This window comes from Terrapene carolina, unplaced genomic scaffold (genome assembly GCF_002925995.2).
Source record: "Terrapene carolina triunguis isolate 2854851 unplaced genomic scaffold, T_m_triunguis-2.0 Scaffold21, whole genome shotgun sequence".
Classification (NCBI taxonomy): Eukaryota; Metazoa; Chordata; order Testudines; family Emydidae; genus Terrapene; species Terrapene triunguis.
The window spans coordinates 43,229,525-43,253,823 of record NW_020664372.1 but is presented as its reverse complement, the minus strand read 5'-3'; the positions used below and the strand labels follow the sequence as shown (position 1 = coordinate 43,253,823).

At 47.4% G+C, this 24,299-nt stretch overlaps 1 protein-coding gene across 3 annotated transcripts in view; it reads left to right on the top strand.

Annotated features, from left to right (window-relative positions):
- Window positions 1-1,023: 1,023 nt before the first annotated feature.
- Window positions 1,024-24,299, top strand: part of TMEM131 (transmembrane protein 131) — a 168,681-nt gene continuing 145,405 nt past the window's right edge. For all 3 annotated transcript variants that reach the window (XM_024213327.2, XM_026648053.1, XM_026648049.1), the window contains exon 1: window positions 1,024-1,281. In XM_024213327.2, coding sequence (XP_024069095.2) covers window positions 1,143-1,281 — 139 coding nt within the window. In that variant the 5' untranslated portion in view covers window positions 1,024-1,142. The remainder of the gene's footprint in view (window positions 1,282-24,299) is intronic.

Here is a 24,299-nt window from a genome sequence, read left to right as displayed (position 1 = left end):
GTCTTAGCATATAAAGCCATGGAATTGCATAGTTTATGCATGGGCTGTACTACATACGCCGGGGATAAATAATCTCACATTGATACTAGACCTAGCATCCCCCGTATTTCAAATTTGCATCACAAATTTTCAAATGTGAATTCTTTTATTGGCATGACAAGTTTTCACACTTATTGCAAAAGGAATACAAGATCCTGCACTACATCATGTACTTGCCTCACCAACAGTGTTACTGGGGGAGGAGGAGGGGGGGGGAGGTTAATTCCCTTGCTGTTCGCCTTTTATTACTCCATATGCACAGAGTACTATGCCATGCAGGCAGGGGGCAGGGACAATTTGCTCCCATGCAATACCCTGTAGGCCTATTAATGTCCACGCATGGGGGACAGGACCCAGATGTTCAGCACCTTGGCTGGCAGATCTTGTCACCTCTGGGGCTCCCAGGGCAGCACCCTCCAGCAGCATTTAAAGCGCACGGGAGGGGGGGGGGGCAATAGGCTGAGGTGGGAAAGAGACAAAATCAAGGGGAAATATCTCCTTCCTCGTAGGAAGCGGCCTCCCCCAGGTCTGTAGGGGTCTCTGCTGCGGAGTCTCTCCCCACTCATTGATCCATCCTCCCCTTCCCCTCAGGCTGCATGTAACAGGAAGTGCTGGAGGCAGGAATAGAGAAAGTACCAATGCACCATAGAAAATAGACAGCAGCAGGGACGGAGCGTCGAGCTGCACAACGGCCAGGAGTGCGCTTCCCGCCGCCATCTTGAAGCCGGGCACGAAGCTCCCTCCCTCGGCTAGTTTCACAGCACACCCTGAGCTCTGTGGCGTCATAGGGGCTGGAGTTTCACCGCCAATCATTTCACGCCAGCGGGAGGAGTAGGCGGTTTCCGGCTGCACGAGCCGCTCCGCAGAGTGTCGCGCTGCCCCTGCCCTCACCTAAGATGGCGACTGCCCGCTCCTCCCCTCCCCAGCGCGGCGGGGGCGGTGCCGGGCCCGCCCCCTGCCTGGGTGGGTGGGGGTGTTGTGTGTGCGCCAGGCGCCCGCCCGCCCCGGCCGTGACTGACACTCGCACGCGCCCCGGGACGCAGCGAGCCCGGAGCCCCGTTCGCAGGGCACCGCCGACACACCGAGCTCGCGGCAGCAGCGCGATGAGGGCCAGGCGGGAGGTAGCGGCGGCGGCCCGCGGCCCCGGCTCTGCTCTCCCGGTGCCCGCCGCCCCCCGGCTCGGAGCGGCGCTGCGGCTGCTGCTCGCGCTGCTCGCGCACACGGCCCGGGCCGAGCAGGAAGGTGAGAGGCGCCCCCGGGCTCCGCTGTTACCGTTTGGGGCCTGGCCGCAGAGCGGGGCCCCGATCCCGGCAGTCTGCGCTGGGCCCAGGCTGGGGAGGATCCCCGGGGCGGGGCGGTTGCTCGGGGACCTGCAGCGCTCGAGCCGGGGAAGTAGCTTCCCCCCAGCTCCGGGGCTGAAGGAGCCCCCGTGCCTGGGCCGCTGCCACCCTCGGCCGGGCCCCTGCGCGAGGGGTGCCCCTTCGCAGCGCCTCGCTTCTCCTCCCGGCCGCGCTGCAGGGAGCCCGGCGCTGCCAGCTCACAGGCTGGGGCTGGTCTCCCTGCCGCCCTTCCCGGACTGTCACTGCCGGTCTGACGCGCCCCGCCTCGGCCCGGGGTCAGGCCAGGGCCAGGGGGCTGGGTGGGTGAGAAGCAGGGGTCAGCGCTGGCCGTTGAGGCTTATCCGCAGGTTTTCGGAAGGCAGTTGACATTGAGGTGAACTTGTGAATGGGCTTCACCTCGGGACTTTCTCAGAGGCAGTGGCAGGGGAAGCTGGTGCTGCCTTGTAAAACACCTTCCCTTGCTGGCGCTTCCCCGTGCTTCAGTTCAGCTGCCCATTATGAGACTCTTTTGCATAGTTACCCCCCAAACTGCTCCGCTAAGAGATTGACATCCACCCCTCCCCCAGAACTTTTGACAGGCTGAACCTAGTCACTGTATAGGATAGAGAGTGTTTTTTTGCCTGAGTTTGGTGAAATTCAGAAAAGGACTTTTAAATTTGGTGTTTTGAAAACTCGGCTACCACTTTTTTGTGGCTCATTTTATTTCTCATATGGGTTGACCTAAAATGCTAAGTTTGTTTTGTTGGAGTTGCTGAGATGTGCCTTCTGATATTGCAGAGGGGCCTAATGGAATAGGTAAAAAGGTGTCTAAAGAGCAACATTTAAATATCAGTGTTATTGTTTATAATATAAGCTGACATTGTGCTGACTTCAGGCTTAGATGCTGAAGCAGTTCCTGGGTTAAACAAGAAGTGGAGGTGCACATACAAGGGATAGGGCAGAAATGTGTCCGAGCAGAAGTCCAGAAAGAGGGAGACTGGTAGAGAACTGGGAAGTACAAACAGGTCAGGGGAAGCACAGACAGGTGGCCTAGAGCCATAGTTTTGAAGTGAGAGAGCAGCATAGGTGTTTCTGCTGGAGAAATGTGGGATGGGACTCCAGTGTCCTATACACAGAGATCAGAATACATTTAGGTAGACTTCCATTTTCTAACCAAGGAATCAATTTTAATAATTACCTAGTAATTTGTTTTTATAGATTTTAAGGTGGCAATGTTGATGTGGTATGATAGTGACAGAATCACAGCAGAGAGCTGGCTGGATCCCTTTATTATTCAATTCAAGACATTCTAGTATTTGGGTTTTAAAAAAAAAAAAGGTGTAAGGAATGTAACATTTGAGTGTGGGGAGTTCATAGACCCAAACAGGCAGAACTGTGGTGTCTTCTCAGTCATTGGGTAGTTCAAATGTAGACACTTCCAAAATGTGGTTATTTCCATGCCTTGTGTTTGGTTATAATAATTCTGGTGTATGTTCGCTCATATGTATCTAGTCAGCTCTTAATTGAAATAATCTCCAAATATGATACTACTGATCTATGCCCTAGAGTTAGTGCCACCTTTAGACTGCTATTTTATGTTGACTCTTTAGGAGGGCTGATCACCTTCGTTCTTTGGGCAATTCCATATTGACATTTTCTGAGAAATAAATGCAATCTGAGACTCAAGACCAAAGTTTGAGCAGGTGCAATTGAGCTCTTTCAAGAAAGTAATATAACTGTGTCAGCAGTTAAATGTGCTTTTATCAGTATAACTTATGCCTGTAAATTTACCCCAACCATACTTCAGCCATCTCCATAGAGTGAATTTGACATCCATGCTCGAGAAGACTCCTTTTGTTGTTTACTTTTTTGCATGCTGCCTGGATTGGAAGCCCTGGATAAAGTGAACAATGAAGCTTTAAGGTTTACCTACCAAGAAAAACTCCTGGATACAGGACCTCTACCGTATTTATGGGAATAAGCTATACTGCTACAAGCACCCTTATACAGATATAAACTGTGTCTGTACTATAAAGCTGTACTGCTTTAACTAGGTCAATTTCTAAACGAAACTAATTATAGTGGTACAAAAACTGTGTAGCCCAGCCTTAAGGTGGATAGAAGTCCATATCCAGACTGAAATTGACTGATATTTGTCATTGTCATTGATACCCATATGGTTCTGAAGAGCATCAGGGAGACTGTTCAGAATGCTGTTAATCTTTTTTATTTTTATTTTTTAATTGTTTGGGGAAGTAGCAGAGGGACTGGAATTGGTCAGCAGAGTGAGTAAGAAAATACTGAATTCGCTCACCATTTGAAGGTTCTGTCATCAGCCATAAGGACAAAAAACTTAAATTTAACTACTCTTCTTTAAAAGCTTGCAGCTGTCTGTGGTTCAGGCTTTCCTTTCTTATTGTTATGAAGGCATCCTACTCTACTGCCAAATGGATTTTTCAAGATCATTTGATATCTTCCAGTTTTTTGGATACTAACCAGTCAAGGTCTAAAACTTGACATGGCATAGAAGTGGTACTAGTCCTTGCTTTCAATATAAGTCTCTGGAATCAGTGCCTGATGGAAGTTTATCTAAGTCTGAGCTAGGCCACATTCAGGAAGAGTTTTAATGTTGCTTTCTAGCAGATGATCTGGAACCTCTGCCATTCGGCTTATTGACAGCATTTTCCTCATCTTCAGCTTGTACAATTGTTGTGTATTTGTTCTCTTAGTATTCAATATATAACTTTATACAAAACGCTGACACTGGAAAACAACTTTCCAGAATAATGCAGCATAAAATCCCTGCTTTGCAACTGGGCAACTGACTAATGGGCACCTGACTACTCAGTTAATTTCCGATAGCGTCTTACCTGCCATTTCACAAGACTGGAGCAGAGAGAGCAGGACTGTTAGGGTAACTTTAGTCCCTGATGATGTAACTCTTAAAGATGCTCTTTAGTGCTCATATTGGAACAACTTTTATTTAAACAAACCTAACAATTGACAAGTCAACATGAGCAAATAATACCTTTGCACCTTTGACTTACACTCTTCTAAAGTTCTTGATATTTATCTTTGAAAGATGGTAACTGAACATAAATGGTAGTTAAGATTACCATTAAAGATGGTCTGTACTGGGACCTAGAAAATCCTCTTCTGTTTTCAGCTCTGCAGAAGACTTCCTATGTGACGTTGCGTTAGTCACTGTCTCTCTCCACTTTTGCTAACATCTAAAAAATGGGGAGAGTAATACTTCCTTATGTCACAGGAGTATCATAAACATAAATTCATTAATACTAGTGAGGTCCTCAGATACTACAGTGATGAGTACCATAGAGAAAAAGACTATACAATATTTAATTTTTTTTTTTTAAATTTTCATTCCTTATTTTGTTGTTTCTCGTACACTGCTTTCAAAATTAATGCAAGGCACAGTAAAATAAACTTATTTTAACACTGAAGTTGTGACCCTGATAGTCCAAAATATAATCTGATATAGCAACCTCAACATTGCACTCAAAGGATGCTTATTCTATTATACTGAATTGGCACACCAAAATAATAAACAACATGAGGCAAAAAACTGTTAGTGAAGCAGAGTGGTACATTTTTACCCTGTCATTGAGAAACTGTAGATAATTGGAAAGCTAAGTGGTTTGTGCTACATCTTGCTGTTTTAATGTGTGATGAAAGAGAAGATCTTTTTCAGCCAAGGAAGTTTGTCATTTCTATTTGTATCAATAAGAAAGGAGTAGTAAGTGGTTAGGTAGTGGTTGTCATTTATAGTTGCTAGTCCTGTTAATCCATATTCTTGGGCTGTTTGTCTACCATATTTAGTTTGGCTGTGTAGTCCATAAGAACAGCCACACTGTCTTCTGACAGTGGCCAATGCCAGGTGCTTCAGAGGGAATGAACAGAACAGGTAATCATCAAGTGATCCATCCCTTGTCATCCATTCCCAGCTTCTGGCAACAGTGGCTAAGGACACCATCCCTGCCCATCCTGGCTAATTGCTGTTGATGGACCTATCTTCCATTAACTAAACTAGTTCTTTTTTGGACCCTATTATAGTCTTGCTCTTCACAACATCCTCTGGCAAAAAGTTCCACAGGTTGACTGTGCGTTCTGTGAAGGAATACTTCCTTTTGTTTGTTTTAAACCTGCTGCCTATTAAGTTCATTTGGTGACCCTAGTTCTTGTGTTATGTGAAGGAGTAAATAACACTTCCTTATTTACTTTCTCCATACCAGTCATGATTTTACAGACCTCTATCATATCCCCTCTTAGGCTGGGTCTACACTACAGCGGGGGTCCGACCTAAGATACGCAACTTCAGCTACGTGAATACCGTAGCTGAAGTTGCGTATTTTAGGTCGGCTTACCTGGCGGTGAGGACGCGGGAAAGTCGACCGCTGCCGCCGACTCCGCTGCCGCCTCTTGCCGAGATGGATTTCCGGAGTCGACGGCAGAGCGATCAGGGATCGATTTTACCGCGTCTTCACTAGACGCGGTAAGTCGATCCCCGATAGACCGATTGCTACCCGCCGGATCGGCGGGTAGTGAAGACATGCCTTCAGTCATCTCTTTTCCAGGCTGAAAAGTCCCAGTCTTATTAATCTTTCCTCATATGGAAGCTGTTCCAGACCCCTAGTCATTTTTGTTGTCCTTTTCCATACCTTTTCCAATATCCAACATAGTCTAGTGGATAGGGAGTCAGGAGCCCTGGATTCTACCCCCAGCTGACCTGACGTGTAGCATTTGGAAAGTCATGTGGGTCATAGCCCACAAAAGCTTATGCTCTAATTAATTTGTTAGTGTTTAAGGTGACACAAGACTCCTCATTGTTTTTGCTGACACAGCTACCCCTCTGAAACTTGTATATCTGTTTCTCCTCCCATCCTTTGTCTTCTCTATATAGGCCCCAGGCCTACAATTTTTTGCATGCAGGCGGACTGCTGGGCTCATGGAGCACCTTAAAGTCAACAAATTGCAGGTTCTGGGCCTTAGGCTGTAAGTTCTCCAGGGAGCTCTTTCATTATTGTGTTTTGTATAGTGCCTAGCAAAGTAAGCCCCCCAAACTGTGCTCAAGCCTGTAGGTGGTAGTGTAATACAGTTAATATATATTGATGTTTTTAGTTTGAATCAACATGACTTCCAAATCAACAGTATTGCAGTATTTTTGAAATGCCTACTTTGAGCCATTTGGATATGTTTTGATTAAGGTATTGGCTGAATGCAGAACAATTTCATATAAAAATTAATGTTGGGCATCTATTGTACAACATATTTGGCTAACTTTTAAAGTGCAGTTCTGCTTCAAAACATGACTTGGCTTTTGGTTCCATATTTGTGTTCTCTCAATGATTCCCAGATCAGATCCACTTAGTTTACAAGTATAAAGATTACATTTCCTACTATAAGCTCTGCAACTCAGTCTGGAATCTGAAAATGAAAGATGGGCTTTTGTGGGCTATGCATTGCAAACAGTGAAGGATCGGTGATTGTTGAAGTGCAAGCCAGAACAGAATATAGCTCATTCACTTGCCTATTGCTCTGCAGGGCTAATGGGAGTAAACAGTAGTCAAAATGTTCTTTGTTGCTTTATGTTCTTTCTTTACTATTTGCCTGTATGCTCTCCCAACTGCCCTTCCCGTCCCCACCGCTCATGCATGTACACCTCCACCCTACTCATCTTGCTTCCCAGATTAAAGGGCCTGAGGCAGACACACCATGTAGAGCAGGGAAGCATGGGAGGAAGATAAAAATGAAAGTGAGAGAGAAAACTAATGCTGCTTAAAAACTATTATTTCTTTCATATACAAATTTGCCTCTCCCCTTCCTTTCAGTCCACACCACGTCTATTGGAGACATTTTCTCCAAATGGTTTTTTTTCCCTTTGTTGTAAAATTGGATGATTTCCACTATAGCTTGTCATATCAATGAGTCATGCAATTATATTTGTGATTAGTTAGTCACAGACTGAAGAGGTTAGAAATTGCTAATCTAAGATGAAGAATGAAGAAATTATCTGGATACTTGATGGGCTGTATGTTCATTGGTTGCCTCAGTTTTTGGATCCTCAGTTTGACATCAGTGTAGCACGTATTAAATGGATTAAAACTGGCTAACTGATAGATCTCAAATGGGGATGCTTCTAGTGAGGTTCTGCAGGGTTCTGTTCTTGTTCCAAGGATATTAAATAGCACAGATTGGTGGGATGGAAAATAATAAAAACAGGTCAGTTCTACAGAATAATCTATATTGTTTGGTAACCTGGATTTTTCAAAATGCAAGGTTATACATATGTTCATAGACTGCCAGCAGAAATCACTGTGTTCTTCAAATGCAGCAATAAATCTAAATGAATCTTAGCTAACTAAGGAATCTAACTGAGACAAAACCCCGTTACTGGGATGTGCCAGTGGTGCAGCTTGGATAGTGGAATGAAATGCACTCCAGCAGGCACTGCTGTGAAACATTTGTGCCGCCTCCTGCCCCTCCCTGTACTTTTTCTGACCATATTGAATGCAAGGCCATAGAAGGGGGTGTGGCGCTCCACTTCCTCAGTTCTTTTCAGCTGTGGCTGCAGATGGACCAGGGACTTCTCCTGGCTGATCCACCCAGATCCAACCCCTTTGAAGATTGTACGTCAGTTAGATCCCTTAGCTGAGCTTTGTTTAGGTTTATTGCTTTTGTTTTAAGTTATTTATTTTAACATTTTATTAGTTCGTGTGGGCTCATGAATCATAGTGGCAGATCTGAAGGGGACGAGGCTTTGGACTCCCATACCAGGTGTCTAGTTTGCTTGGAGGCAGAATATCCTTCTTCACGGTGCACGATCTGCAGCACCTTCTTGCAAGCTCTTGGAGTGGTGCATCAAACCAAACTCCACGACTTGCTGCTTCAGGAGGCTATGCAAACCCTCCACCTCTGTAACTGCCAGTTCCATGAGTACTGTTGGGCTTGCATCAGCCCTTCACCTCCCAGGGAATAAAAAGCAGCCCAAGATCCCACCTGAAGGTAGTATCCTCCTATCATGGAGTGAAAACCAAACCTTTGGTACCAAAGGATCCTAAAACATTCGAATTTGGTTCTAGACACAACGGAACCCCATATATGTCAGCCTTTGTTAGAATATCTTTACGAGTGTGCCCTTTCAGATATGACCGTTTTGGTTCAGAATAAGGGTAGGGCCTGTAAGCAAAACTCTGCATTGTTTTGGGTCGCTGTCCTTTAGGGTCAGTTCTGAAAATATCACTGGAACCTAGACTAAAAGTTACTGCCTCAGTTCAGGGAAAATCCCAAAGGAAGGGGTGTGCCCCTAATGTAGCAAATATATCAGTTCCAGGTAATTTTGACTCCTCTGCGTGGTCAGCATCCACTATAATGGTAGTTGCCCAGGTACTCTTCGGATCTGCTGTTAGAGCCATTATCTAATTAGTGAACTGTATATCCCCTGGGCAGAGTGATAGGGCCACTTCCTGCTCCCACCTCCCCACTGGAAAAGACAGAAGATCAGAGAAGATTTAGATTTCCCCAGCCATATCACTTCCTTCCCCTAAAACACCTTACCAACGAGGTTTGTCTCCCCCTTTTCAGTTTCAAGAATTCCAAGGCATTAGTTGTCCCTTTACTAACTGCCTTGGAACTGATATTGGATCTGCAATCTGTCAGTGAATCAGATCATGATAAATGGGTTAATATACTAGCTCAGTTCCCATCAGCTGAGGTAAAAGTGAACCCGATAAATGTTACTGAGATGCTCCATGCAGCACACACACAAGATCATACCCTTAACCAAGTAGGTACTATGATTGGGAATGTGATACTAAATATTAGCAGGCTTAACAATTCCCTCCTTGGTACAGATCATCATCCTTACAGAGATCTAGCACCTCCTATAGGTCAGGGAAAATCTCATATATTGGCTCAGTTTAGATTATCTGGGTATACTAAGCACTCCCTGATAGTAGTCCCAGATACGCTCAAAGAGGAGGATCCGATGGGACTCATCTCATACCAGGACATGGATTTGAAGTCTAATGATCAACTGTCCCCCTGATGACAATGTGGGAGTCACTTCAGCATCTTCTTCACCAGAAGATGTCATTCAGTTTCACGAACTGTGGTCAGAATAGCTTCAACCTTAAAGAACACATCTGTGTCCATAGAAGAGATCTGTCTTCGAGTATTCAATATATTGGGTCCTCCTAATAGCAAGATCACCCCACTCAGTTTTAGAAGCATTATTGCAACCAACCAAAACTATTTGAGGAAATCCTGCCTCTGGTCAAACCATGTCAAAGAAGGCTGACAAGCTATACCAGTTACCACATGAGGGTTTTTCTTTTTGTCTTCCTGCTCCTAACTTGGTGGTGGTTGCTGCAGCAGTTCAGAGGACAAAATGAGGCCAAGTGCATTCTGTCCCATTTGACAGAGGTGAGAAACTGGATACTCTGGGCAGGATGGTTTTCTCCTCAGCCTCACTAGGCATTAGGATTGCTAATTGTCAGGCTCTAAAGGTTTAGATATCAGTGCCATCTCTGGGGGGAAATGGCCTTGTTTGCTAAGGATCTGCCTGAAGAGCAAAGGAAATTGGCTAAAGCCTTAATAAAAGGACAGCTAATAGCTAAACGTGGACATGGCTAGATCTACAAAATGACTTGGGTGCCTAAGTTCAACATCTAGATGGCACTGAGATCCTCAGAATCCCCACTCAGCTGCTCATAAATGTGTATGAACACACATTTCTGCTGTTAGTCACCAAGGCGCCTACAAATCTGCTGGTGAGCATGTTCACAGCTGCCTCAGTCTAGGCAGTTGGGTGCCTAAGTCCCAACAGGATACTCAAACTAAGCATTCCCCTCCCAATCTCGCCTGCAAGTCCTAATCCAATAGGCCTAAACCACACACAAAACTAATGGGGAAAGTCAACCCTCTGCCTGACGTGGAGGAGGGACTTGAACACAAGTCTCCACCTATCAAGAGAGTGCCCTAACCACTGGGCTATGAGGTATTTTGGGGTGGAGGTCTCTATCTCTTGTTGAAACTGTTCTATTGTGTAAATATGTAAATGTGCATTGGAACAGGAAGACTGGACCCTGGGTCCCTTCCCTCCCCAAGCAGGTGAGTGCCATAACCACTGGTCTATAGAGTCATTCACACACTCTGGCTGTATACATCTTTAAATACTTGTATGTAGTGACACAGCTTCAGCAGGAGAGATTGAAAGAGATCTGTGTTCATATCCCTTCTCCACACGAGGCAGAGGGGAGAATTGAATACATCTCTTGTACATCCCAGGTGAGTATCCTAACCATTGGAGTAATGGTTATAAGAGAGGCATACCACCATCCCTTCCTTCAGTGTTTCATGTAGGTGTGTGGCAGGGGGAAGGATTAGCACCTAACCCTTTAAGGAATTCAGGAGACAGTTTAGAGCTGTGAATTCCAAGCAGAGATTGGTGTCTCCCTCTGGCTCAGGCATAGGTGCCTAACTGACTTTGAGGGATAGGGCTTAAGACCCACCCCCTTCTGGGCATTTTCTACTGGCTAGACTCCCCGTACAATGGGCTGGCTTTTGTGGATCCAGTTCTTAAGCACCCAACTCTCCCCAAACACTGTGTTAGGGAGCCAGGTAGGTGTCAAACTTGGGGCTGTGGATTCCAATGGGTGACAAATCACCTAAAAGCTAGGCGTGGCAATGCCTAAGTTCCTTTGGTGGATCTAGCCCTTAGAGCCTCGTTTGATGCTTCAGACATAGCAGCAACAGCAGTGGTTTCAGCTATCACAATAGGTCAACATGCATGGTTTAGTCTATGTCTACACTAGCACTTTTGTCAGTATAACTTATGTCTCTAAGGAGTGTGAAAAAACACCCCCCCTGAGCATCATAAGTTACACCGACAGAAGCACTGGTGTGGACAGTGCTATGTTAGCCAGAGACACTCTCCCACCAACATAGCTACTGCTGCTCATTGGCGGTGGTTTAGTTATGTTGGCAGAGAGCTCTCTTCCCGTCAGCATAGAGCGGCTACCTGGGAGATCTTACAGCTGCATTGGTATAGCTGAGCTGCTCTAAGGTCTCTAGTGTAGACCTGGCCTTAGATTATCTCATCTTCCACCTGAAACCAGAGCACATGTGGAAGAACATTCATTCATAGGTGATAGCTTGCTCAGTGGAAGGACTGATAGTCCTAGAGAAGATTAGATGCTAGATGAGCAGCTAGATTGCTAGGGGATTATTAACCCTCAAGGAGAAGGTTTGGAGCTCTTGTCTTAATTGTTGTAGACAGCAATACACTTCATCAGTTTGTATTTCATACAGAGAGGCTATTATTTGCACAAACCACTTCCAGTTCAATAGCAGCAGAGGCAAAAGAGCGCCAAGCAAATAAAGGACAAATAAATCATACCCTTTTCTTTTGTGTCAAACCTTAGACCACAGGTTTGACATGAAGTTCCAGAGCTGCAAACCAATCTTAAATTATTCACCCCCCTCCTTCCACACCCTTGAGCATCAGTTTTCTCACTCCAACAACTGGGGTTTCATCCATACAAATAAATGGATCCTGGAAGTAGTACAAGAAGTTTATTCCATATAATTTGACTCCATACTGCCCCTTCCCTATCTCATCAGGAATCAGCTCACAAGAACCTACTTAAAAGCAGAGGTTCACTTGTTCGTAGAAATAGGGGTCATAGAGGAAGTTCTAAGAGAATTCAAGGGAAAGGGATTCTTTGGAATCAGAAAGTATCTGAAAGCATCTGAAACCTGAGAGTGCTCAGCTGCTTTATCAGAAAGTTCAAATTGTGCATTGCTGACTCCCTACCCACTCAAGTTTGTTTTGAGCTTTCTGTTTAAAAAAGGATGCGTATTTCCACATCTCTCTGGCTTTCACATTGCAAACACCTTTGTTTCTTTGTGGGGAGGAATGGGGAGGGAGGAAGATCACTATCAGTATAGAATCCTTCCATTTGACCTTTTTTACCACCCCTTGTATATTTACAAAATACAGCACATCTAAGATAGGGTGTACATGTATACCCTAAGTTACATGACACACACATTAAAGGATCATAAGAGAGCTTGTTCAGTGATACAACTTGCACCTGCTTCCATTTGGAGAAGCTGGGACTTGGAATAAATTTTTTTTGGGGGGGGATCACGCTTGCTTCCTACTCAAAGAATTCCCTTCATTGGGGAAGATCTGAATTCAAAAGCAGGCAGAGCCTTCCTACCAGAAGAAAGAATCCTGAAAATTCAGTTAGCTATACTCAGGCATCAAGAGTTCTTACCAGATAGTAATGTTCTTCTTCAGACTGGTGGGCCTCAGATCTCAGTTACACATACAAATCCCACCCATGCTTGTCTCAAGATGAGAGTTCTGCAGCAATACTTAGCAAAACATGATCTCTAAAGCTCAGGCAACATGTTCTCAAAGTTGACTCCCCCAAGAGAAGGGTCACAGTGTCCTGAGAGAGAAAGCATTCAATCTCGCTGTTTAATCTACAAGTATCACCTTCAGTGCCTCCAACTTTGGGAGGGGAGCCTATTTCAACAATTTACTAATTCATGGTCATCTGGGCTATGTGGAGAAAAAGATACATACTAATATTGAGGGCAATTTACTGGGCTCTCAAGGCTTTCCTTCCTCACTTGCAAGGCATAGTAGTCCAACTTGTTACGTACAACACAACAGCAGTGTCCTATGTAAATAAGCAGAGGAGTTCATTCCCCTCAGCTGTGCAGAGAAGCTGTAGCACCATGGAACTGGTGTATCATCACACTTTACCACATAGCCCTACATTGGGTGGGTTGGGCAAAAACAACAACTTGGCAGGTCAACTGAGCAGGGGCAGAAGAGAACAGCATGAATGGCCTGTAAACACATCAACAGATGACACCTTTGCAAGTCTGAGTTATCTGTAAATAGATCTGTTTCCAGCAAAGCACAATGCCAAGTGCCCAAAGTTCTGTTTGAGAGCAGGAGAGCATTCCATTTAGGATGCGTTTCTACTCAACTGGTTTCCTCTCATCCAAAAAATAATACAGAAGATAAAGCAAGATACAGCCAATAATATGGTTATGACAGTGGTTTCCAGACTTCCTTCATCTCTCCAGAGGAGTATATTATTTATTTAATATATTACTGTAGTACCTAGGTCAGGGCCGGCACCAGGCACCCAAGCTGGTGCTTGGGGCGGCACCTGGAGGGGGGCGGCGCGGCGCTCTGGCCGCCGGGGGGAGAGCCGAACCGAGCCCCAGCCGGGGCTCGCCACCCTCTCGCCACCTTGCCCCCGGCGCTCTGGCCGCCGGGGGGCGGGGAGAGAGCCGAGCCCCCGCCGGGGCTTGCTGCCCTGCCCCCGGTGCTCTGGCCGCTGGGGGGAGAGCCGAGCCCCAGCCGGGGCTCGCGGCTCTGGCCGCTGGGGGGAGAGCCGAGCCCCCGCCGGGGCTCGCTGCCCTCCTCCCAGGGCTCTGGCCGCCCCCCCCTCCGGCGCCGTCCCCCCGCCCGGGGGGGGGGGGGGGGGCGGCCAGAGGCTTTTTTGCCTGGGGCGGCAAAAAAGCCAGAGCCGGCCCTGACCTAGGTGCCCCAGTCATGAACCAGGACCCTATTGTTCTAGGTGCTGTACAAACACAGGGTGAAAAGACAGTCTTTTTGTTCTATCACCATGGACCTGTTGTCTCAGTAGAACAGCCAGATTTATCACTCCAACCTTCCATTCAGTACACCTGATAGCATGGGCCATAGGACCTCTCTAAATCTGTTAGTTCTTTTGCCGCGTCTTGATAGATATCCTGAAACAATCAACTCACAAGGGCTATGACTTCAAGTGGAAAAGGCTTACAGTTTGGGCATTCAATAACATAGTCCCAGCCTCAGCTCCAATCCAGTCTCTGTTTGCTTTGCTTGAAACTTTCTGATACCTTCTTTACTGTCTGTGAAAATTCATCTAGCTGTCATATGTGCTTACCACATACTCATTGATAACAGGATTGTATTTACTCATGGCAGAGTAAAGAGATTTATGAAAGATCTAGTAAGCATCTATCCTCCAGTCAAAGGTTCAGCCCCATCATGGGATCTTAATTTAGTGCTTACTCAATTTATGAAGCTGCCCTTTGAGCCTCTGAATGTTTACTGTTTGTCTATCAATCAAAACAGCATTTATAATAACGATAGCATCTGGCAGGAGAGTAAGCGAATTGCATGCTGATGACTGATGTGACCTTCACAGTTTTCCACAAAGCCAAAGTTGTTCTCCATCCCCACCCTAAATTCTTGCCCAAAAAAATAATTGATTTCTATCTCAACTAATCATTTATCTACCAATAATCCTTCCCAAACCTTATGCAAACATCCACATACCAGATACTAAAAGCTTTCTACCTAAATAGAACCAAAGAGTTCTAAAAAGTCACTAAATCTTATGCACAAAATAAAAGGCAGACCATTACTTCAAAAACTATCTAAGTGGGTTATGCTGTGCATTGAACAGAGCTACAAATTGGTCTCTGTTCCTCTCCCTTTCCAGATAGGGATTAGAGCCCATTCCACAAGGGCAAAAATGGCCTCTGTGACATGCCTTAGGCATATTCCCATTGTGGAAATCTGCAAAGCTACAGCATGGAGTTCTAGCCATGTGTTTACATAATGCTATGCACTAGACCTGGTCAGATGCTCTATTTAGTAGAGCATTACTTCTGTCATTGTTTATTTAGGACTCCTTGTCTCCACTTTCCTTGGATGACGGTACTGTTGATCAAAATGTCCCATGAGTGGGAATGTACAGAGGCCACTCGAAGAAAAAATGAAGATTATTCACCTATAACTGGAGTTCTTTGACATGGATGTTGCATATTCACACTTCCTGCCTACCTTCTCCTCTTCCTCAGAGTCCTAATTATAGTCTTGGATCTGAGAAGGTGGTGGTAGGAGCAGAGGTGACTGGAGTACCTTGCCTTCAGTGTTCAGGAACAGTGAAGGAAGGTGCAGGAGAGGGCGTGAGAGTGCTCCAGTGGACACCGCTACAAAACATTCCAGTGCCTAAGCTCCATTGCGGGTGCATCCAATGAGTGGGAATGTGCAGAGGCCACTTGAAGAACTCCTGTTACAGTTGAGTAACCTTCGTTTAAGCTAGCCTGACCACCTGCCTAACATAGTAGGCTGTTGAATTTCGCCAAGTGAAATGGCGTTGGTGAAACTATTACTGGATTACTGTGTCCAGTTTTGGTGTCAACACTTTAATTTTTTTTTTCAAATTGGAAAGAATTCAGAAAAGAGATAAAAGAATGATTTTGAATTCTGAAAAACTAGCTTTTTAGGGAGACTTAAGATAAATATACTTTATCTAAGGGTATGTCTACACTACGAGGGTAATTCGATTTTACTTAAATCGAATATGTGGAATCGATATTGCAAAGTCGAACGTGTGTGTCCACACTAAGGACACACTAAGGACAGTAATTCGACTTTGTGAGTCCACACTAACGGGGCGAGCGTCGATATTGGAAGCGGTGCACTGTGGGCAGCTATCCCACAGTTCCCGCAGTCCCCGCTGCCCATCGGAATTCTGGGTCGAGCCGCCAATGCCTTCTGGGTAAAAAAAATTTGTCGTCATCCGTCCGTCACTAACGCCCTCCCTCCCTCCATGAAAGCGCCGGCGGGAAATCAGTTCGCGCACTTTTCTGGTCAGTGACAGCGCGGACGCCACAGCACTGCGATCATGGATCACGCTGCGACCATCGCTGCACTTGTGGCCGTTCTCAACACCTCGCAGCTTATCATACACCTTTCCCTGAGGCAGATGCAGAGAAATCGGGCGAGGAGGCTACGGCACCGCCGTGAGAGCCTGAAGTCGGAGAGTGGCACAGAGCTGTCAGAAACCACGAGCCCCAGCGCCCAGGACATGACGTTGGCAATGGGGCATGTGGATTTTGTTGAACGGCGATTCTGGGCCCGGGAAACAAGCACGGACTGGTGGGACCGTATAGTGCTTCAGGTCTGGGATGAATCCCAGTGGCTGCGAAACTTTCGCATGCGGAAGGGGACTTTCCTCGAACTTTGTGAGTTGCTGTCCCCTGCCCTGAAGCGCAAGGACACCCGCATGCGAGCAGCCCTCACTGTCCAGAAGCGAGTGGCCATAGCCCTCTGGAAGCTTGCAACGCCGGACAGCTACCGGTCAGTCGCGAACCACTTTGGTGTGGGCAAATCTACCGTGGGGGTTGTTGTCATGCAAGTAGCCAAGGCAATCGTCAAGGTACTGCTCCCAAAGGTAGTGACCCTGGGAAACGCGCAGGTCATCATAGATGGCTTTGCCGCGATGGGATTCCCAAACTGCGGTGGGGCTATCGATGGGACTCACATCCCTATCCTGGGACCGGACCACCAGGCCAGCCAGTACATCAATAGAAAGGGCTACTTTTCAATGGTGCTGCAAGCACTGGTGGACCATCGGGGACGGTTTACAAACATCTACGTCGGATGGCCGGGCAAGGTTCATGACGCTCGCGTGTTCAGGAACTCTGGTCTGTTTAGACGGCTGCAGGAAGGTATTTACTTCCCAGACCACAAAATAACTCTTGGGGATGTGGAGATGCCTACAGTCATCCTCGGGGACCCAGCCTACCCGCTAATGCCCTGGCTCATGAAGCCCTATACTGGCGCCCTGGACACAGAAAAAGAACTCTTCAACTACCGGCTGAGCAAGTGCAGAATGGTGGTGGAGTGTGCTTTTGGCCGTCTCAAAGGGAGATGGAGAAGCTTACTCACTCGCTGTGATCTCAGTGAAACCAATATCCCCATCGTTATTGCAGCTTGCTGTGTGCTCCACAATCTGTGTGAGAGCAAGGGGGAGACCTTTATGGCGGGGTGGGAGGTTGAGGCAAATAGCCTGGCTGCTGATTACGTCCAGCCAGACAGCCGGGCCATTAGAAGATCCCAGCGGGACGCCCTGTGCATCCGGGAGGCTTTGAAAGCTAGGTTCCTGAGTGAGCAGGGCAACCAGTGACTTTTCAGTTTGTGGACAGAAAAGCTGAACCTGCCCCCGTTTCTTTACCCAGTTCATTTTGACTATCCTCTCCAGTTCCATACCCCCTTCACCCCCTTCCCCTTCCCAAAAAATAAAATCATTTCGATTTTGTTAATGAACACCGTTGTCTGTATTGCTGTTTTCGCGGGAATATTTTAAACCGGGGACGCAGACTGTGGCGGGGGGCGGGTTTAGTGTTCTGATGCAAATGATGCTTCTAAACTCCCGGAATGACAGGCTCCGCACTGGTGGACTGGTTATTTCAATGGAGCCTGCCAGCACTCCTGGGGGGGGACTGTGTGTATGTGTCGGCTATGTGACTTTCTGGCAGGGGGGGTAGGGTTACAGATCCCCTGCTGCGTGGATCGGTGAGCCAGGATAAGGACCGCTGCATAAGATCTGTAACCGCCCTCCCCCACCACAAAGTAACAGAGCAAAACCCCCCCCCAGAACATGAAAACCACCTCCAAGACTGACCAGGGTAACCAGTGACCGCACTGTGTATGTGTCCTGATGCTGGACCTGACACCGCCTCTGTACCCTGCTAAAGGTCACTGTCCTGTCCAATTACCAAGCCCCTTCCCCCCCTCCAGACAGACTCTCCCTCAAAAGAACCTGACTGAAACAGTAATGAACAGAAACAAACATTTTATTGCGAACCAGACATGAAACGTGGGGGGTGAAACTTGGACGGGGGCTTGTGTGAGGTGGGTAGGAAAGGACTTATGAAATTTTGGGGAATGTCAGCCTTCTACTGCTAGAGCAGTCTGCAGGGGTTGATTGAAAGTTTTAACGGCCCTTGCCGCCCCTCCTTCTTTGGACTTTGGGTGAGGGTGGTGTGGGACTTGGTGGCGGGTGAGGGCGGTTACAGATAGACTGCAGCGGGGCTCTGTCCTCCTGCCTCCGGTCTTGCAGAACATCCACAAGGCGCCGGAGCGTGTCCGTTTGCTCCCTCATTAGTCCAAGCAGCTTTTCAGTAGCCTGTTGGTCCTCCTGACGCCACCTCTCCTCCCGTTCCATGACTGCTCGGTGCATTTGTGACAAGTTCTCCCTCCACTGTGTCTGCTGGGCTGCCTGGGCTCGGGAGCAGCCCATTAGTTCTGTGAACATGTCTTCACGCGTCTTCTTCTTCCTCCGCCTAATCTGCGCTAGCCTCTGGGAGTGTGCTGACAGGCTGGGTTGGGAGACAGTCGCAGATGTGTCTGTGTGAATTTTAAAAAGGGAGTGAATTCCTGAGACAGATAAATGAAATTGTATACAAAGAACCTAGTCTTTCTCTGTGAACAAGACCATGCACTGCACCTCTCACATGCGCACTCAGGACAAGGTCGAATTTTCGGCCGTCGCCTTCAGTGCCTGTGGACTTGCGGAGGTCTTGGAGTGTTCAGAGAACTGTGGCTGGAGACCTGAACTTCTGGAGCGGGCAATAATGGTAAGCCGCAGACTTGTGGCTGCTTAAAACTCCAGCAGTAGCACTGGCCTCCTTTCACATTGAAAGCAATGCCAGTCTCTGCTGCCAGCAATCAGGACAGCATCAACTCTGCCCCTGTCCCACCCCCTCGCGGCTGTCCCAGGGAAAGATCCCTGTATGCTGCCCCTCTCCCTCCACCGCGTGGCTGTAAAGCAGTCCCAATACTAACATTCCCCTCCCTAATTCAAAGCAGGGCGTCATGAGCGACATCACCCTCCTGAGGATCCCGGACACCCAGAGAGAACGCATGCTGCGGGAAAGCATGCAGAAACCGGGGCCGTATGCCGCCATGCTATGTCGGGCCATGATCCCCGAGTACCTGATTGTGGCATGGAGGGGACATGTCTGCTACCACGGAGGGCCCACTAAGATCGCCCTACCCCGGAACCTGATCAACAGGCTTGAGCTCTACCTCCACGAGACCTACGAGGAGTTCTCCTACGAGGATTTCTCGTCGATCCCCGGCCACATTGACCGGATTTTCGCGTAGGTGCACTGGGACTTTGGAGTGGAGCGTCTTGGGCCTGGGAATCATGTAGTAACGGACATTGTGAAATTTTTTTAAAATACTTGGCACTAAATTGAGAATAGCCTAAGACAGAGAAATCATGAAAACCCATTTGTTACCTTTGTAAATATTCCTGTTTTGTACCTGATTATTTTTTTACTAGTTTACAGCACTTTTATAAATATACATTGTTAATAGTATAAATATTACCGTTCTGTTTTAAATAAATGTTTACATGTTTACAGCACTTACTGCTTGATCCGTCCCCTGATTCTGTGTCCGGGGTAAGGGATGGGGACGGTTGGTAGGGGATCTCGGTAAGGGTGATGAAGAGCTCCTGGCTGTCGGGGAAATCAGCGGTGCCAGCGCTGTCGACTGCCTCGTCCTCCTCATCTCCTTCCTCCTCTTCCCCGTCCGCTGAGGAACCGGCCGCGGACAATATCCCATCCTCGGAGTCCACGGTCAGGGGTGGGGTAGTGGTGGCGGCCGCTCCCAGGATGGAATGCAGTGCCTCGTAGAAACGGGATGTGTGGGGCTGGGATCCGGAGCGTCCGTTAGCCTCTTTGGTTTTTTGGTAGCCTTGTCTCAGCTCCTTGATTTTCACGCGGCACTGCGTTGCATCCCGGCTGTAGCCTCTCTCTGCCATGGCTTTGGAGATCTTCTCGTAGATCTTAGCATTCCTTCTTTTGGAGCGCAGCTCTGAAAGCACGGACTCATCGCCCCACACTGCGATGAGATCCAAGACTTCCCGATCAGTCCATGCTGGGGCCCTCTTTCTATTAGATTGCACGGCCATCTCTGCTGGAGAGCTCTGCATAGTTGCCACTGCTGCTGAGCTCCCCTCGATGTCCAAAGAGGAACTGAGATTCAAACTGCCCAGACAGGAAAATGAAAATGAATTCAAATTTTCCCGGGGGTGTGGCTGGTCAGAGCATCCGAGCTCGGACTGCTGTCCAGAGCGTCAACAGAGTGGTGCACTGTGGGATAGCTCCCGGAGCTATTACCGTCGATTTCCATCCACACCTAGCCTAATTCGATATGGCCATGTCGAATTTAGCGCTAATCCTCTCGTTGGGGAGGATTACAGAAATCGATTTAAAGAGAGCTTTATGTCGAACTAAATGGCTTCCCGGTGTGGACGGGTGCAGGGTTAATTCGATATAACGGCGCTAAAGTCGACATAAAAGCCTAGTGTAGACCAGGCCTAAGACAGTTAAGTGATTTGAGCATGATCTAGAAGTACCTACCTAGAAAAGAGATTTCTGATAGAGGGCTCTTTAATTAACAAAGGCATAGGAAAATCCAATGACTGGAAACTGAAACTAGACAAATTCAGACTGGAAAAAAGGTGCATGTTTTGAACCATGAGGTTAATTAATCATTGGAACAATTTAGTAAGGGATGCAGGGAATTCTGTCACTTGAAATCTTTAAATACAGATTAAAATAATTTCTAAAAGATGTGCTTTAGCTCAGACAGAAGTTATGGTCTTGATGCAGGAATTACATGGCCTTTGTTATGTTGGAGGTCAGAATGAATGATGATAGGCCCCTCTCACTTTAAAGTTTTATTCTATAAAAGGGCCTGATTTTTCGGGAAGGTGCTGTACATCCACCTTTGAGAATCAGTCTACTTTAAGGTTTCTCAGGCAGATGGACTCAATTTGAATTCTTTTCAGTTAAACACATTGCAATATTAGACTTCCAAATATATATTGTGCTCTTAACTAATGTTTATGGTTTGTTCTTTTCGAAAAGCCTATGATGATCTCTCCTTTTGTATGCTTCTTCTTGTTTTGCCCTTCTCTTTCACTTTTGCTGTTCTTGTACTCCCCCATGCTTTCTCTTCTCTGATCTTATTACATGTTTCAGCCTGCCTCTTCCTGTTCATCTGTGCTCCCACGATACAAGGTATTTAGTCACTTTGCTAAACAATATATAGGCAATATTAATGCAAGATTACTGACACTTTCCAAAAGGAAGGCTTTATTTCTGCTCTTTCCCTGACCATATACGTAAACTTTGCATTTGGTCAGATGTTGTCTTGGTACAATTTCTTTCCTGTCCTCCAGGCTAACAACACTTTCCAGTGACCTTTCTAGTATGGGAAGTGGAATAGAAGAACTTAAGCAGGATGGATAGGTTTCATTCTTTCTTCTGATTAGTATCCTCTCTTGTTTATTTTTTAAATATAAACTATTATGCAACACTCCTCCCCGAAGTTATCACTTTAAAAACTGCTGCTTCTGTTGCTTATCAAAGTGCAATCATTGCCCTTGTGAAAATGAATACAATTCTATTCTGAAAAATTACCATGGAAAAAATAATATCTTCTTACTCAGTTGTCCTACTGCTTATGTGTATTCAGTCAGATCTGTTTAGTTTAGTGACAAAGCACCAGGTGATTGTGGGGCAGGAGCCAGGAAGGTGAGCAGCATCTGAAGAATGCTGCTGTAGCTTGTAGCCAATTGCAGTCCTTTGTTGTTAGAAAGCTGCTACTGGTAATCCTAATACTTTTAAAAGGTGTTGATATTGGGCGTCAGGGCAATGTTCATACCCTAGTATCTTCCTCTTCCTGCTCTCTGGCCCTCCCACACTGTGAAAAATTCTGTCTTTCTTCCCCTCTTCTTTAGAGTGAAGAAAATCCTGTGTCAATGTTCTTAACGGTTGTGTTGTGTGGTGGGATATTGTGAGGTATCATTGTTGTAATTAGTCTGAATGGGTACACTTTTGAAGCAATTTGCTAGAGTTATGTTTGTGTAACCCTTCTGCCCATCTAGTTGGCAGCAACAAGGGCCGGGTTCTGTATCTAGGGGTTCCGTTTCAATAACACAATGCAAAACCGGCTCGAGCCCCCACCCAGTGACCTGGGACAATTACATACCACCCCCCTGGGTACCTCTAAGAGGCAATACTTCCCCTCTCGCAAGCACGGAGTCTGAGTGTAGCAGAAAATGTTTAATAACATGAGGTAAACGACATCAGCATAAAATTGGAAAAACACCACAAACAGGATTCATAACACAAATCATGAGCAAAACCCACCTCAGCAAATTGGGCTGTGTCCTTTCCCTTTGGTTCTTGAATCCAGCAACCCAAAAATCACCCAGAGTCCCCAAAGTCCAACACCCCCAAAGTCTCTTGGGTCCAGCAACCACCCAAAGTCCCAAAAGTCCAACAACCCCTGAAGTCTCTGTCCCTGGTCAGTGCAGCCCCAGAGTAAAAGGGGGGGGGCACGCAGGGTGTTAAGGGGCACCTTACGTGATCCGAGGCTGGCCAGCCGTCTGTTTCTCCGTGGGGGTTCCGCCGCAGCCTTTACCACGAGCCAGTCCACTTTCCTGCCATCCCACGAACTGCTCCGCTCCGCTCACCGACCTGTGAGCCGTTCCAGCCGTCCCCGCAACCAGCTCCGCTCGCCGTTCCTAGGGCCACTCCAACCGGCCCCGCAAAGCTCCACGCCACTCGCTGCTCCTCCAGTCGTCCCCACAAATTGCTCCGCCAGCTGCTGAGCAATATAGCTTCAGGCTCCCCCACTAGTTAACACAGCACTCAGTGATCTCAGCTCTTAATAACATCAGCTCTTTTGTGATTTCAGCTCATAGTATAGTAGGGGAGCCCCAGTGCTGGTGCACCATTGGCCCAAAGTGAATTCAGCTCAGCAGCCTGTAACTAGACTCCTAAGGGAATCAAAGTTAGCTCTGACATTCAACAGTGGAGAGAGGAGGCGGTGCAATTGGTGTTTCAAACCCTTAGAGGGGGCCCATACCATCAGGTACAAATACCTGTCCCCATCCTCTCTCAATTCACTGGGTTTTGTAACCCATGCCCCTTGTCAGCAAGTGCTACTTAGGTAATGGTGAGGGACTCACTCAGTCCTTCTGTCATACAACAGTTCCACTGGCCTTGATTCACAGAATCAGGGTAACAAAACTTTATTCTTCCTGCCCCAATAATAGAGAAACTGGGGATCCCACACCAGCCAAAGTAACCATTTTCAGTTGCTGTGTTTCATGCCAGGCGAGTGGGTGTGCCTATGCAAACAAGATCAGCCCCTGGAGTTCTTTTCCACACTCGCCATAATTCACCACTAGATGTCAGGGTAGAGCTCATCCTGACTCTGCTTACATTTGCATTGTGTTTGCACAGTTCGCTTAATAGTTTCCTTAATCTCTGGTTAGAGTCACAGGATTGCAGCTTTAGGTGGTTAGTACTGGCACTAGTGGTGAGAATCCTCACGTAAATATAGGGTTACCATCCGTCCGTATTTCCCCGGACATGTCCGGCTTTTGCGTCTTTAAATAGCCGCCCGGGAGGAATTGGTAACAAGGTTAAAAGGTCCGGGATTTTTCCCCTTCTCCTCCCTCCCTCCCTCCCTTCCATGCAGAGTGCGGCGCGGCTGGGCCTGATTGCGCCGCTCCCATTGGCCTCCAGCAGCCAGAGCCCCTCCCCTACTCCCCCCATGCTGCCTGCAGCCCGGTGTAACCACACAAACTGCCCCACCGGCAGCGTGTTTTGCCTACACATGGAGCCAGCATCTGACCAGCATGGGCATGGTAAGGGGAGTCCCGGGGAGTAGTCAGGGAGCAGGGGGAGGGTTGGATGGGCCTATCTGGGGTGTGTGTGTGAATATGGGGTGGGGGGGGGCGACGGGTTATATTCTTTTGTGGTGCTTGAGCTCCAGCAATATCCAGGGCCGGGGGCCCTGCTCCAGCAATATTTGGAGCTGGGTCTCTCCCCCGGCCCTGCCTGGAGCGGGCCCCGGCCTCCACCTGCCGCCCTCCCTCCCCCCCCACCGCGGGTCCCCCCCGTCCCTGCCCGAAAGAAAGTAGTGCGCCCCTCTCCCCTGCCTGCTTGTGCTGCCCAAGTAGCACATTCCTACGCCCTCCCGGCAGCAACTGCTGTCTGCTGCCCCAGGGTCCTAGTGCCCCCCAT